The 16,706-nt window shown below is 44.6% G+C and overlaps 1 protein-coding gene across 1 annotated transcript; it reads right to left on the bottom strand.

The window, feature by feature from the left end:
• Positions 1-4,386: 4,386 nt before the first annotated feature.
• On the bottom strand, positions 4,387-10,230 carry LOC110196097 (myeloblastin-like). Its single transcript, XM_020969185.2, has 5 exons — positions 10,096-10,230; positions 8,534-8,690; positions 6,949-7,090; positions 5,384-5,614; positions 4,387-4,910 (listed from the first exon to the last, which is right to left on the bottom strand). The coding sequence occupies exons 1-5, from the start codon at positions 10,163-10,165 to the stop codon at positions 4,656-4,658; spliced, it is 855 nt and encodes a 284-aa protein (XP_020824844.1). The 5' UTR covers positions 10,166-10,230; the 3' UTR covers positions 4,387-4,655.
• Between the last annotated feature and the right edge of the window lie 6,476 nt (positions 10,231-16,706).

Raw genomic sequence — 16,706 nt, 5'->3', positions numbered from 1 at the left:
AACTTTGACACCCCCTCAGAATCCTCAAATCTCAGAGCTGGAAGTGACTTCAGCAGTGAGGCCATCTCCTGGCCTGACACAGATCCTCCTCTCTAATACCCCCAGAGGTCATCCACCCTCTGCCTAAACCCTTCTGGTGGCCCCTGCCAGGGAGCTCATGACCCCAGCAGCCCCAGGGCCCCCCAGGAGCTGGCAGGAAGCCCAAATCCAGTTCCCCTTCCAAACTCCCCCAAAGATGTTCCAGTTCCAACGGTCCCTGTCAGTGATGCAAGAGTAAACGGTGGCTGGGGCTGGGGGAGTGTTAGGGAAAGGAGGCAGTGGGGAAGGAAGGGGGAGGTAATCTGACCAAGTTTTCAGCCTGACAGGGAGGGGTCAGGCATGTTGCAGCAGGCAGCCTAGCTGCTCATTTCTCTAGGCTGAGCCAACTCAGCTTGGCTTCATGGGCCCCCACAATTATCTCTAGGCTAGCAGGGTTTCCAAATGTCATTTTTGTTTAGCATTGGGATACAACTAGACCCTCATACTCACAGATTCAAAGACACACACACACACACACACACACAGAGGTTCATATACACAAAGGCACATGTGGATTTATGCTTGTATAAACATATGCAAGCATGCTCACTGTCAGGCATGCACGTGTTTGCTCAAGGTCAGACACGCAGGTACAGAAAAATCTACCCAGTTGTGTGTTTAGATATGCAGTCACCTGCAAAGAAGTAGATGCAAATTCACAGAGTAGTTTATCTGAAAAAGATCTGGGGATTTTAGTGGACTGCAAGTCACAGCACTGGGAGTGGAAGGGGAATCCAATAGGAGTGAATAGTGTGACATGGTAGCCCAAAAGCTGGTGCCATCTTGGACTGCATTAAGAGAAGCATAGTGTGCCCCCAAAGTTACTAAATGGTGCATGTCCTTTGATCCGGTGAGGTACCACTGGGCCTATACTCTGAAGAGATCAAGGAAAGAAGAAAGGACTCATATGAATCAAAATATTTATAGAATTTTTTTGGTGGCATGTGGAAGAGGGAATACATTTGTTCTACTTGACTTTAAAGTACAAGCAGACACTAGAATGCCCACCCCTATCCCCAGTCTTCTTCAGACTAAGTATCCCCAGTTCCTTCAACTGGTCCTCCCCTGGCACCACGTTAAGGCTTTTTCACTAACCTGCCCTCCTCTGGACCCTTTTCAGTTTATCCTTGTCCTCTTTTTCCCCATTCCCTCTTTTTCTGGTGTCAAAGATAGGAAACCAAGGGGACAGGAGTTACCCACCATTTGGGGAATGTTTGCACAAATTATGGTATATGAATATAGTGGAAGATTATTCTGCTGAAAGAAAAGATGAGAAGGATGGTTTCAGAGAAGCCTGGGAAGACTCATATGGACAGATACAGAGAAAAGTAAGCAGAACCAGGAGATCCATCGACACTATAACATCAAAAATGTAAAAACAGCAACTCTGAAGGGCTTAAAAATTCTGTCAATGCAATGATCAACCATAATCCAGAGGACTGATGGGTGATGAAGGATGTGAGCCATCTCCTGAAAGAGAAGTGGTGGACTGAAGGTGCACAATGAGACACACTTTGGGGGCATGGCCGAGAAGGGGATTTGTTTTGCTCGTCTATGATTATTGTTGGGTTATTTTCCTCTTCCAGTGGATGGGAGGTAGAGATAGGGAGAGGAAAAAATGTTAGATAATTGAAAAAAAGAAAGAAAGAAAAAGAAGCCCAATTCTGATACTAGGGAAGTGATTGTCCCTCCCCACTCTGTCCTGATCAGACCCCATATGGAGGTTGTGTTCAGTGGATGCCACATTTTAGGAGGGACGTGGATAAACTGGAAAGGGTCCACAGGAGGGCAGGTTAGTGAAGAGTCTTAACATGGTGCCGGATGAGGACCAGTTGAAGGAACTGGGGACATTTAGTCTGAAGAAGACTGGGGGTGGGGGAGTGGGCATTCTAGTGTCTGCTTGTATTTTAAAGTCAAGTAGAACAAATGTATTCCCTCTTCCACATGACATGCCCGAGTTTACTTTTTTCTCTGTTTTTATTCTTGATTACAAGGAGTGATTTAATAGGGAAAAGGGTATATTCAGAAATAAAGGTGATGTAAAATCAAAAGATATCAATAAATTAAAAACATTAAAAGATTCTTATTAAACTGACACATGCTGGAGAAAGAGCGGTCAAATGCCATCTCTTTGTGGAGGACAGCAGACAAGAGATGCGGGAAGTCAGAGGAGGAGCTGGTTACGGCCTTCGTTGAAATATGCTAGGAAGGGAACTAATCTGGATTTGAATCCCAGCTCTACCACTTAACTTTAGCTTTGTGACTTTGGCCAAGTCCCTTGCCTTTTCTGGGCCTCCATTTCCTCATCCATAAAATGGGGGGTGGGGGTGGACATGGTAATGTTGTCAATTATGTTAGAGTAGAAAGCCCCTTCAGATATAGGTTGGGCTGCTGCTGGACGACCTCTGAGGTCCCTTCTAATTCTCTGATTCTGTAATCAGTATGGTCACTTCCAGCTGTAGAGGGCCTTGAAGGTCAAGGGAGCACAGAGAGAATTGGGGAGGGAGAGGGTGTAAGGTTAGCGTCATTGGAATCATGAGGTCATGGGTAAACTTAACTTTTAAGGAATGAGTCCCACTGGACCAGGAGGTGGTCAAGGGAATGGGGAGAGATAACACTGGTATGTGGATGACATGGGGCTGGGCCTGGGGCTGGGCCCAGACCTTGGCTTCTGTGAAGGACTGGAGTGTCCGTGGGAATGGAGAGGAGAAACATGTGCTGGGCCGCATGAGTCCATAAGGCCTGCTGACCTTCACAATAGTGTCATGGAGGATCATGGGCAGAGCCCTTGGGCTCCTGGGCCCGCAAGGACTAATTGTCTGTGGGATGAGGGGAGGGGACAAAGGGAGTGTTTTACACTTTGTGAGAAGCTGTGCAGTCAGACAGGCACTTCATTGTACAGTTTCTCAAAAAGTTTAAAATCCTGGGGCAGTGAGGTGGTGCAGTGGATAGAGCTCCGGCCCTGGAGTCGAGGACCTGAGTTCAAATCCAGCCTCAGACATTTACTAGCTAGCTGTGTGACCCTGGGCAAGTCATTTAACCCTCATTGCCTCCAAAAGAAAAAGGAAAAACCCACAAAAAAAGTTTAAGATCCTCCCTTTGCCCTTTTCCCTCACTCCCCAAAATATTGTGTGTATGTATGTATGTGTATATACATATATATAAAATTATATAATAATATAACATATATTATAATACATAATATATGTATGCCTCACTACACAGTTTCTCAAAAAGTTTAAAATCTTCCCTTTGCCCTCTCCCCTCACTCCCATTTATGCTGAGGTTTGCTGCCTACCTGCCTGACAGACCAGAGAAAGGTGGCTAGGGCCAAACCCTAGCTGGAACGGGTTGGTTGGGCAAGCCCAGGTCTTGGTATGCCTGCCTGGAGATGGATGCTGACTGTCCCCTCCTTTTTTGTGAGTCTAGGTACTAAATCTTAGAGTATGCCACTACAGAACCAGAGGGCTCTATCACTCTAGCCCTTCCCAGGCCTGCCCCTGAGGGAGATTTGGGGAAGGGGACCCCTGTTCCCATCTCCTCTGGCCACCTGTGACCAGCTTAATGCTTCCAGAACCTTGTCCCCAGTCCCCTGAAGGACTTAAATGCCTTCCTATGCCCTTGGGAATGCCAAGCAGTCTCCAGGGTGAGGGTCCTGATGCCTTTGAGTTTATTGAAGCCACAGCCTAGGGCTGGATGGGGGTGAGGGCTGTGGTCAGAATCAGTCCTGACCTTCCATCCCCATGCCCCACCCCAGGCTTTCCAGGAGCTTAGATCCTGACACCTCCTATGGAGGTTTGGGTGGTGGCTTTCCAAATAATGACTCCATCAGCTTAGAGGCCATGGAGTGCAACCTCCTCATTTTACCAGAGGAAGAAACTGAGGCACAGAGAGCCTGCTCACCCAGGGTCACAAAGCTAGTTGGTGTGGGGAATGGTATTTGAACTCAGATCTTCCTGGCTCGGGTCAAGCATCCTATCCACTGGGTTATTTAGCCACTGGAAGGTGAGGGTGGGGGTTCTTTACTTGCCCCCAAGGGGAAGATCTGAGGGGTAGGCAGAGGACCTCATCTGAGGCCCTCAAAGGGTTGGAGGTGGGACATGTCCGCAGGCCCAGATGAAGATACTGGGCTGTCTGAGGTGGAATCATTATCATTAAAAAGGGGACCATTACTGTTACTAATAACAGAAATCATCATCTTCATCATCCCAGTTGGCCTCCCCTTACTTTGCCCTGGCACCCTCCCCCGCCTTCCATGAACGTGGCTGATGGGTTGAGCTTTGATGGGGTTAGTAATAACAACTCACATCTCCATAGAACTTTTAAGATTTGCAAAATGCTTTCCACACATCATTTCATCGGATCCTCACAACAGCCCTGTGAGGTGGGTATTATTTTGACAGATGAGATAAACTGAAGCTCAGAGTGGTGGGGCTTGCCGGGGGTCACAGAGCTAGGAAGTATCAGAGGTGAGATTTGAACCCTGTCTTTCCTACTCCAAGCTCAGCTCTCTAGCGACCACGCCCTGCCTTGTGGAAGTTGAAGTCTCTCTACATCCTCCCCTCTGGAGTCTCTCATCACCGGAGCTGATGGTGGGGAGGCTCCCAGGGGAAGGGTTTGCCCATGGGGCTGCCTGAAGCTTGATATTCTTCCTTCTTCTCCTCCTCCTCCTCCTCCTCCTCCACACTTCTCAGGATAGATTTGATCCAGTCCACATACAGGGATACTCGAGCAAAGAAGTCTGGAAATCGCTGAGAGGCGCACGCACCTTTGATGAAGGAGTCCACGGCATGGACCACTCCCTGGCAGATGAGGGGGCCCCCAGAATCTCCCTGCAGAGAGAGGCAGAGGTGGTTAGCTGATTTCCCACCTTCCTCACCATTCACACCCAGTTTTAGGCCACGGAGGACTTTAAAAATGATTGAATCTCCCCTCCCACCTTTTACAGGTGGGGAAAATGAGGCTCATTCAGAGGCTGAGACCTGCCCATGGTCATATACTGAGTCAGTGGCAGAGCCAGGACTGGTCTGCTGAGCCCAGGATACTTCCCATTACCCACACCGCTCTTTGAGGGTAGGTGGCATCCCCCCACCCCAGGCTCTCCAACTTCCATGCTCCAACCCTCCACCCCTGCACACTCCTGCTTCCTGATCTCCAGTGAAGGGATTGCTTGCTAGGGCTGGCTAGTATCCAGAATTCCTTTCTGTTTCCCTAATACAGGCTTTGCTGCTGCTGTCACTGGGCATTGGGCTCTCTGCTGCTACCTTCCCACAGGGCATTAGTGAGTAGGGGATCAGATACGTACAAAACAGATGCCTGCTCGCTGACGGGGTGCCAGCGTACAGATGTTATGCTCCCGGCATGCAAAGGTCACTACGGTGACGTTCAGCTCCTGCAGGATGTTGGGGATGGGCAACTCTGTTCCCAATCGCCCCCAGCCCATGGCCAGGCACTGGGTCCCCATCGCCAGTGGCTGGCCCTGTCTTGGGAGTGGAACCACCTGGACATTGGCATTCAGAGTGGCCGGACGGTCCAGCTGTAGGGATAAAGGGGCCAGACACAGGACTGGTCAGCATAGGGCAATGTGGAATCCCACCTAAGGCTCCCTCTCTTGTCTCCCAATTCCAAGCTCTCCCCTGCCAAAATCAGCCATATGCAGCCTCCCCCTCCACACACCTCCCCCCCCATCGGGTCAGAATTCAGTACAGTGGTCAGTTGGAACGCTCCAGTAGACAGGAAGCTCCTTTCTTGCATTCTAGTACTTGTATGTGCTAATTGCATGGTCATAGGTGTGTGCTAATTGTATCAATACAAATAATCGGCATTTAGAGAGAACTTCAACATTTGCGAAGGTTTGTGTGCCCAATATCTCCTGTGATTCTCATAACAACTGTAGATAAGTACCACAGGTGTTATTATTATTATCCATATTTTACAGATGAGGAAACTGAGGCTCAGAGATTAAGTGATTTGCCTGTGGTTACGTATAGCTAGTAAGTGTCAGGAGTAAGACACCCCTGAGTGCAAACCCAGTACTCTTTCCACTAAATATATTAATTCTTTATCTCTCCCCCATGTGCTGTGTGAACTGTGAAAACTTCACACGCGCTCATATGAACTAGCTACATTCATGCTGTTGTGTGTGCGCTAACTGGATATTGCTAATTGCATATGTGATAATTCATTATGTGTTTGTATATGCAAATTAGGTATGTCGCTAATTATGGATGTGGCAATTATATGTAAGCTTCAATCCCATGTCTGCATGATGTCATTCAGCCACTAAGTGCCCCATTGAATGGATGTATTTCAATCATTAGAAAGTTCTTCCTGGGATGAAGTACATTTCCATTTCTGTAACATGCACCCATTGCTCTGGGTTCTGCCCTCTGAGGACAAGCGGACCAAGCTCCTTCAGATCCCTGAAGACAAGTCATCATGGTACCCCCACTGAGCCGGAAGGGATCTTGGAGGCTTTCTAGTTCACTTCCACAGATAGCTATTGACCAGACCAGGATTCAAACCCAGACCCTGGGACTACAGATCCATTCACTTTGTACTTACCATCTGGCTTCTCCTAAATACTTTCCGCCATCCTTTCATAGATCTTCATATGGTGTGATCTCTAATCCCCTTTCCATCCTATCAATGGCCCTCCAGAAATATGGAACCAATTCTCTAGCTATGTCTAGGGTCCCTTAGGTTTTCCTTCTACAGGTCTATGAGCTAAAGGACCTTCCATTCTATTCTCCCTCTTTCTGCATCCCTGGCCTTGCCGCTGCACCCCAATAGCGAGGAAGAAATGATCAAGATGGCAGCTGACTTTTCCCCTTGCCCATCTCCGTCCCCTTCCTTTCCTTCCCTTCTTACCTCAATGAGGGCAATGTCATTGAGTTTATTATTTTCATCATAGTTATTTAAATAGACACGCTGGAAGCTGAACATCTGCCAGGAGGGCTCAGGGTCTTTCAGATTATGGACTCCTGCGACTGCCGTCATCAGTGGGAGGTTCCTGGGGTGGGAAGAGAGGAAAAAAGGAGGGGAAAAAGGCTTCTACTGGGTACCATTGGGATTATAGTCACACACTGAGGGAGCTCTAAGGTTCCTCTAAACTGGGGGAAGGGAAGACAATAGGGTTTTTTAGATAAGGAAACTGAGACTTAGCAAGACTTACCCAAGGTCACACAGTAATTGGTGGCATCAGAATTCGAGTTCAGTTACCACCAAGCCATGCCAACTACCTTTCTCTCAAAGACCTCCCTTCCTCTTGCCTCACTCACAGTTGCAAAGTTAGAATGCCCTAATTCAGAAATGGTAAATTTTTACATTTTTTTTGTCCTTCATGGTTTGTTTTTGTTTTGTTATTTTTTGCTAGGCAATGGGGTTAAGTGATTTGCCCAGGGTCACACAGCTAGCGTCAAATGTCTGTGGCTGCATTTGAACTCAGGTCGTCCTGACTCCAGGGCTGGTGCTCTATCCACCTAGCTGCCCCAGTTCTTCATGATTAAGAAGCATTTATTCCTTGAAATAACCTTAGGTTAGGTAATGACATCAAGCCTTGCCCATTCTATCTCCCCAACATCTCTGCTACCACCACCTTTCCCATTCCCACCCCCATCTGCAGTCTCTCTGGCCTAGCTCTTAGAACAGTCCCTAAACTGGTCTTCCTTGCCTCTGGCTGTAACCTGTCCAGCACAAGCTGCCAGAGTCATCTTCTCAGAGTCTCGTTGTGACTACTCTCTCTCCTACTCAAAAGCCTTCCATGGCTCCCAGTGGTCAATGGGAGAAAGTTTAAACTTTTCAAAACGTCCCTTATTCCATAAAGCCTTCCTAGATTGCTCTCACCTATGTGGAGCTCAGAAAGGGCCTTTCTCATGGAGAGTCAGGACCACATGGTTTGCATTAAATGTCTCTGTATTCTGTTTGTAGGCCTCTACATCACATGTCAGACCAGGAGGTCCCTGAGGACAAGGAGCTATGTCTCTCTCTTAGAATAAAGGCTTCCAGAGGGTAGGGTTCTGTTTCCCCCTGCAGGGGCGGGGAACCTGCAGTCTGGAGACCACATGTGGCCCTCTAGGACCTTGGATGTGGCCTTTTGACTGAGTCCAGGTTTTACAGGACAAATCCTTTTCTTAAGGGGACTTGTTCTGTGAAGTTTGGATTTAGTCAAAGGCCACACTTGAGGACCTAGAGGGCCACATGTGGCCTGGAGGCTGCAGGTTCCCAACCCTGAACTAAGGGCTTCTCTAGGACATGCCCACCCCCACTCAGAGCAAGGTCTCGTGAGGGCAGGGGCTGAGTTCCTCCCCTCCCCACTTTAGTCCAGGCATTCCCGGAGGAAATGAGGTAAAGCTCTCCCCTCTGAATAGGGTCTCCCTAATTGTAGGAGACTGGACCATGTCTCCCCTGTGCCCACAGGGACCAGAGGACCTCCCCCTTTCCTACAATTACTCACATTTTGTTGACACAGTGGGCTGCTGTCATCACAAACTGAGGGTGGATCAAGGTTCCCCCACAGACGTGGCTCCCTAGAAACTGTAGGGAGATTACATAGGGCCGAGAGTGGGGGATGGCAGGTCTGCCACCCACGATCTTGGAGCTAAGGACCAAACCTGGTGGGGGGGGAACAGTACAGAGAGGAAGAGACAGGTGAACTCAGTGTGCTTGTTGTGGCCTTCAAGGCCCTCTCAGACACTCATCCTTGGAGGGGGCTCTCCCAGCAACGAGCAGTAGAGGGGCCAGTATGGCTCAGGTGTCTGAATATCATCTGAGGCAGACGTGTGGCTTGCAAAGAGACCCGGAGTCAGGGGTCCTGAGCCCCATTTCTGCTACTGGCTAACTCTATGACTGGCAAGTCAATGAAATTCTCAGAGCCTCAGTTTCCCCACCTGTAAAATGGGACTAGTAACCCTTGCATTACCCATCTACCTCAAACAGCTGTCTGTAAACCCCAGGTTTCCAGAGAAATAAAACAGGTAAGTTTATCCTCCTTCTCACCTATTCACTGGCATTCTGAATATTCTTTAATATTATTAGGGTCTTATTATTGTTCTCTTAAATTCAATGGTGTTCTTATTTTCTTATCAATTAATAATATTAAGTTATTATTCTCTTCAGCGGAGCTATTGTCCATATTATTTAATATTATTGTTTTTGTTCAGTTGTGTCTGGCTCTTTGTGACCCCATTTGGGGTTTTCCTGGCAAAGAACCTGGAGCGGTTTGCCATTTCCTTCTTCAGTTCATTTTACAGATGAGGAAACTGAGGTAAATGGGTTAAGTGACTTGCCCAGGGTCATACAGCTAGTAAGTGTTTGAGGCCAGATTTGAATTCAGGAAGATGAGTCTTCCTGACTCCAGGCCTGGCACTCTAACCACTGTGCCAATTGTTGTTATGGGAGGAGGCAGCTTCCTAACTCCCCCAGGGATAAAAATGACCTGATCTGGAAAGGACCCTAGGTTTAGAGTCTAGAGGACCTAAATTCTGGTCTCATCTATGTCATTTACTACCTGGGTGTCCTTGGGCAAGACCCTTCATCTCTGAGCCTCAGTTTCCTTGTCTGTAAAATGTAGGGAGGAGGGGAATAGGAGACCTGGCGACCTCTAAGGTCCTTTCCCACTTAGAATCTATGATCTCTATTTTCCATAACTTGCAATTCTTCCCACACACTCCCCTCTCCCCACTCCATCCTCAGATTCAGACTCCAAAGTCCCTGAACGATGTCCGTTAGAGCCTGTGCTGACACATTTCTCCAAAAGTTCCTGGGTATTATTACACTTGTTTTACAGATGAAGAGCCCAGAGAGTCTGAGTCATTCGTCCAAGGCACATGTTACAGAGGTGATATCTACCTGAGCTAAGACTCAAACCCAGGTCTCTGAGGGCAAGTAAACTCTGCACAGCCCCAACAAATCAGAGACAGACAGCCCAGGTCTGCCTCTGGCCCATGATGCGTCAGGTCCCCTCCCAAGCAGAGCCAGGCAGAAAGGGGGCAGAAGACAGAGGGAGGCCATACTTACAGCCCTGGATGGAGGCCAGCAGTGGGAGGAGGGTCCTGAGCAGTAAGGAAGACATGGTGCGGGAGGTCATGGGGCGTTAGGGAGAGCCTCCGGGCCTCTGTGCCCCCTCTTTCTGACCTGTCCTCTTATAGGCTCTATGGGAAGGCCGTTGGGATTGCTCCACAGATACATGAGCCCAGGCTTTCCCCAACTTCCTCTTGGGCCTCAGTAGGGTAGGAACCAGGAGATGGGAGCAGAGGAAGAGGGAAATAGAGAAGGATAGGGGACTACAGCAGAGACCCTGCACCTTTAGGGAGCAGCCTCTGCCTCCACTTGTCACCTCCATCCTAGGGGAGAAGGAGGAGGAGAAAGGCTAAGGTCACAGAATCACAGGATCTCAAAGTCCTAAGGGTCCTCCAAGGCCATCTAAACCAGCCCCACCTCCCAAAAGAATGCCCTGCACCATCCCTCAGACAATAGACTGCCCACAGAACCTGAACAGCCAGTTTGGGAGCCCAGAGCATGCCCTCTATAAATGAGCACTCCAATCAATTACTTGGGGGGGGGGACTCCAGCACCAGGCCTTGGGGAGGCCTCAGGATGCCACCAGGCCAAGTTCTGGGCAAGGCTGCCACCCAGGGAGGAGTAGAGTGAGCATAGGTATGAAGAAACTGGTGTGTGGCCAGGGGGCTGGGACCTTCCAAGTTTAATTACTAGTTACTCTAAATAATAACAACAACAACAACATGTATATGGTGCTTTAAGGTTTTCAAAGCACTATATATGTGCGTATCTCTATATCTATCTATCTATCTATCTGTCTGTCTGTCTATCTATCTATCTATCCATCCATCCATCTGCCTTTTCCATCTATCAATCAATCTATCTATCCATCCATCGATCTATCTGCCTTGTCTGTCTATCTATCTATCTATCTATCTATCTATCTATCTATCTATCTATCTATCTATCTATCTATCTGTCTGTCTGTCTGTCTATCTATCTATCTATCTATCTATCTATCATCTCATTTGATTCTTACGATAACCATGGGAGATGGGTACTATTATTATCCCCATTTTACAAGTGAGGAAACTGAAGCACAGAGAGCTTAAGTGACTTGCCCAGGCTCAAACAGCTGGTAAGTATGAAGTAGTGCTGTTTTAAAGATTTCTATCTTTAAAAAAATGAATAAATATTCAGAAAGTCTTTCCTCCTAGAGGTTGATATGCAGCCAGCCAACTAAATTTTTAGACAGATTCATTACCAAGACTGGTGGCCCAGACCCTACAACTTTTGCCCCTCTCCTTCCTTAAGGAATTTCTGAAATGGATTCCTGTTGTAGCTAAATGATTGAGCCAACCTAAGGTAGTGGTAGCTGATCAAAATACTAAGGATAGCTTTACCAGCAAGTGGAAATCTAGAATGTAGCTTCGCAATTTCTTTGCCTAATTGAGCAGTAAGATAACATTCTATATTGGCTTGTTTCTTTTTACTAATCTCTGTATTCTGTTCCTAGTCTTTAAGGAACAGAACATCTTCAATATTCAACTTGTGCTAACATCCTTTAAAAAAAAAACCACAGCCTTCTCCTTTCTATTTTCAGAAGTAGGTTATCTTCTGAAAAATCTGTTATTTCTTAACATTTACTTGTCCTTACCCAAATTCTTGAAATTTCTAAACCCTGGGGATAGATAGAATGCAAGTCACTATTGACTGGATTTTCTTCATTTTGTTCTTAGCAAAGTATTATCAAGGTAAGCAAGGGAAATATAAAGAAGGCCAGATTTTCTGAAAGCATTCTGGGAAACTGGCAGCTTTAAATAGCTGTTGTGTCCTGTTTCCTGGCTAAGAGACAGCCGGCACAAGTTTGGGACACTAGAAAAAAGCACATTTATGTACTATTGCCATTTTAGAAAGCTTTGATATGAATTCAAATGATACCTCTGTTACTTAAAGCCAAGAATTTTAAAGCATTGGCTTTTTTAATTAATTAATTTTTAGTTTTCAACATTCACTTCCATAAGCTTTTGAGTTTTAAATTTTCTCCCCCTCCCTCACCACCTCCTTTCCCAAGACGGCATGCAATCTGATATAGGCTCCACATATACATTCCTATTAAACATGTTTTCACATTAGTCATGTTGTAAAGAATTAGAACCAACAGGAGGAACCATGAGAAAGAAGAAACAAAATGAAACAGAAGAAAAGAAAAAGAGTAAATAGTATGCTTCAATCTGCATTCAGACTCCATAGTTCTTTTTCTGTATGTGTATAGCATTTTCTGTCATGAGTCTTTTGGAGATGTCTTAGATCCTTGCATCGCTGAAAAGGGCTAAGTCTATCACTGTGTACAGTGTTCTCCTGGTTCTGCTCACTTCACTCAGCATCAGTCCACACGAGTCTTTCTAGGTTTTTCTGAAGTCTGCCTGTTCATCATTTCTTATAGCACAATAGTATTCCATTACATTCATATACCACAGCTTGTTCAGACATTCCCCAATTGATGGGTATCCCCTCAATTTCCAATTTTTTGCCACCACAGAAGAGCTGCTATAAATATTTTTGTACATGTGGGTCTTTTCCCATTTTTATGATCTCTTTGGGATACAGCCCTAGAAGTGCTGTTGCTGGGTCAAAGGGTATGCACATATTTATAGCCCTTTGGGCAGTTCCAAATTGTTCTCCAGAATGGTGGGATCAGTTCACAACTCCTCCAACAAAAGCACTGTTTTAATCGCCACTTAAAAATCTCTGTATACTGTGTCAATTTGTAAACGTTTCAGTTATTAAATAAAACACATGTCATTTTAAGACTTCAAAGCATAAACATGCTTCAAAATTATTTTGTGTGTTTGAGTTCATTTTAAAGATGTAAAATGTATACTTGTTTCGATATTTTGTTAGCTGTATTTTCCATGTGTGAGTTCTGTGTAATATTTTCATTATATCTATTATGAAGATAATGACAGAAAAACCCACAGTACTTAAAATTTAGGCATATAAACATCCTTGCTCAATAAACCAATTCCCTAATAAATAAATAAGTAAACAAACAAACAAACAAATAAATGGGGCAGCTAGGTGGCCCAGCAGATAGAGCATTCACCTTGTAGTCAGGAGGACCTGAGTTCAAATTTGACTTCAGACATTTGACACTTACTAACTGTGTGATCCTAAGCAAGTTACTCACTTAACCCCAATTGCCTTGCCAAAACAAAACAAACAAAAAACCAACGTGTTACAGAGAAAGGATACATACTGTATTTTTTTTTATCAGTTACCTTATATATAAACTTCGTCATGTAACTTTTTAACCAGGTGTGCTGGATGAATGTAAAATCTGTATGGCATAAATTTTGTTATTATAAGAATAAGTCACAAAGTATAGTCATTTGAACTTACAATTAATCTTCAGCTAAAGGCATTTATTTCATACGGTATCTCAACAGCTGTGATCTTTTATGTAAATTCAAGCCTAAGCAATTAAGAAAATTGGCACTTTAAAATTTAGATTATGAGATTTTATAAAGATAACACCTGATAATACATGTATTAAGAAAAAGGAGGGGCAGCTAGGTGGATAGAGTGGATAGAGCACCAGCCCTGAAGTCAGGAGGACCTGAGTTCAAATTTGACCTCAGACCAAACACCTGACACTTACTAGCTGTGTGACCCTGGGCAAGTCTCTTAAACCCAATTGCCTTTAAAAAACAACAACAAGATTTTCTGTTTCAATTTTGGAATCCTAACCTATTCAAATTCTTTGACAAATTCTAGTCAAAGGATCAAGTGAATAGAAGACTTCACCTTACAATACATACCTACTGACTTCTGTCCAAAATGGTTATGTGATTGAAATGGTTATACAACCACACAACTAACTTTTATAGTCAAAATTATACAAGTTAATAACAAGACAAAGAAGAACTAGCCATTGAAGTAGTGACAAAGTCCTTTTCTAAATTGTGGGCTAAAGAAATTTATTCCATAAAACAGCATAGAATCAAAGTGCTTGTTTAGATGAAGTTTTAAATATACATGGAGTTTCACCACTTCTATTAAGATTAAGATGATTGAACTTATCAAATGGTTCCCCAACTGGTAAATGGTCAAAGGATATGAACAGGCAGTTTTCAGATGAAGAAATTAAAGCTATCTATAGTCATGTCAAAAAATGCTATAAATCACTGTTGATTAGAGAAATGCAAATTAAAACAACTCTGAGGTACTACCTCACAGCAATCAGATTGGTTAATATGATAGAAAAGGAAAATGACAGATGTTGGAGAGTATGTGGAAAAATTGGAACACTAATGCATTATTGATGGAGTTGTGAACTGATCCAACCATTCTGGAGAGCAATGCGGAACTATGCCCAAAGGGCTATAAAACTGTGCATACGCTTTGATCCAGCAATACCACTACTAGGTCTGTATCCCAAAGAGATAAGAAAAAAGAGAAAAGGACCTGCATGTACAAAAATATTTACAGCAGCTTTTTTTTGTGGTGGCAAAGAATTGGAAACTTAGAGGATGCCCATCAACTGGGGAATGGCTGAACAAGTTGTGGTATACGGATGTAATGGAATACTATTATTTCATAAGAAATGATGAGCAGGCAGATTTCAGAAAAACCTGGAAAGACTTACATGAATTGATGCTGAGTGAAGTGAGCAGAACCAGAAGATTGTGCACAGTAACAGCAACATTGTGCAATGATCGACTTTGGTAGACTTAGCTCTTTTCAGCAATACAATGATCTAACAATTTATTGGATCTAGATATCTAAAAACCTAAATAAAAAACAATAAATTACATCTAAATCCTTATTTGTTCTGTGAGGGGCCATACTTGAGGACCTAGAGGGCCACATGTGGCCTTGAAGCACTAGATTCCCCAATCCTGACAATTTCAAAAGACTCGTGACAGAAAATGCTATCCACATCCAGAGAAAGAACTATGGAGTCTGAATGCAGACTGAAGCGTGCTATCTTCTTTTATGTGTGTGTGTTTTTCTTTCTCATGATTTTTCCCTTTTGCTCTGATTCCAATGTAGAAATAGCTTTAATATGATTGTGTGTGTATGGCCTATATCAGATTGCTTGCCATCTTGAGGAGGGGTAAGGGAAGAGAGGGAGAAAAAAAATTGGAACTCAAAATCTTTTAAAAAATGCTGAAAAATAAATAAAAAAGAAAAAACTATCAAATGGGAAAAAAATACTATTTCAACGCATCCACAAATATTAAGTGTGAGACTAAACCAGAGGCTTGTACCACATGACAAGTTTAGCTAACATGAGCTGGCATGAAAGAAATTTAGCGGTTTTTTGTGTGAGGAGGGGTAAGTCTTCCTGACTCCCAGTCCAGCACTCTATCTGTTGTGCCATTTGTTCCAAAATTACCATTTGAAATTTTCACCGGGGCAGCTAGGTGGTACAGTGGATAGAGCACCGGCCCTGGATTCAAGAGGACCTGAGTTCAAATCTGGCCTCAGATATATAACATACTAGCTGTGTGACCCTGGGCAAGTCACTTAACCCCATTGCCTAGCCAAAAAAAAAGAAAAGAAAAAAGAAATTTTCACACTCTCTAAATTTCAGTCATCTAGCCTTTGGCTGAAGGCAGTCAGTGATGGGGAGCCTACCACCTTGGTGGATGGCCCATTTCACTAGGGGACAGCTCTGCTGGTTGGGAAGATTTTCCTGACATCAAATCTAAATTGAGCTCTTTGTAACTTTTACTCATGACTCCTGGTTCTGCCCTTTGGAGACAAGCAGAGTCCCTCTTCCACCTGACAGCCTTCAAATCCAGCTGTCATCCCTCACCTCCCTCATTCCCATCCCACAACCCTGCCCCCAAATCTCCTCTTCTCTAGGCTATACAAAATATAGTATTTAAAATATTTGAAGGCAATTATCAATGTGCCCTGAGCCTCCTCTTTTCCAGGCTCAATAAATTCACTCCCTTCAACCAATCCTCAGATGGCCTGGATTCGAGACCCTTCTCTGTCCTGTTGCCCTCTTCTGGGTACTCAGTTTATCAATGTCTTTTTTCAACTTAGAACTGATCATGGCAGCAAGCTGTGATCTGACCGAGGCAGAATGGAGAGGGAGGTAGTATAACCTAGCCCTCTTCACCTGCCTCCTTTTCCCTCTCTCAAACCCCAGCTCTGAGAACAGGAATCCTATCAACACTATTACCACTCCAGCCATTTTAGCCGATTGTCCTAAGACTCCAATTTCCAACCTTTTTGGTCTCAAGACCTCTTTACACTCTTACAAATTATGGAGGAACTCCCCAAAGAGTTCTTGTTTTTGTAGGTTGTATCTATAAATATTTGCTCTATTAGAAATGAAGATGCCTTAATATTATTACAAAAATTGTTTGGACCTCACATATTGACTGAATCTTGGGAGCCCCCAGACTTTGAGAATGGCTCCCCTTCCCTATCTAAGTCTTAGGATCCTTAGGATCTGGCATGTTAATTATCACTTCTAGCTCTATATCATTTGCAGATTTAATTTAATTTAAATGCAGATTTAAAACAGCCATGCCTTTATCCAAGCCATTGACAAAAAATTCTAAACAGCACAGAGCTGTTACGGACAAATCCTTCTGACACTCCACTAG

Source organism: Phascolarctos cinereus, unplaced genomic scaffold (assembly GCF_003287225.1).
Source record: "Phascolarctos cinereus isolate Bilbo 61053 unplaced genomic scaffold, phaCin_HiC Scaffold_4;HRSCAF=312, whole genome shotgun sequence".
Lineage (NCBI taxonomy): Eukaryota > Metazoa > Chordata > Mammalia > Diprotodontia > Phascolarctidae > Phascolarctos > Phascolarctos cinereus.
The sequence above is the reverse complement of the archived record's forward strand: the minus strand, read 5'-3'. Positions and strand labels throughout refer to the sequence as shown.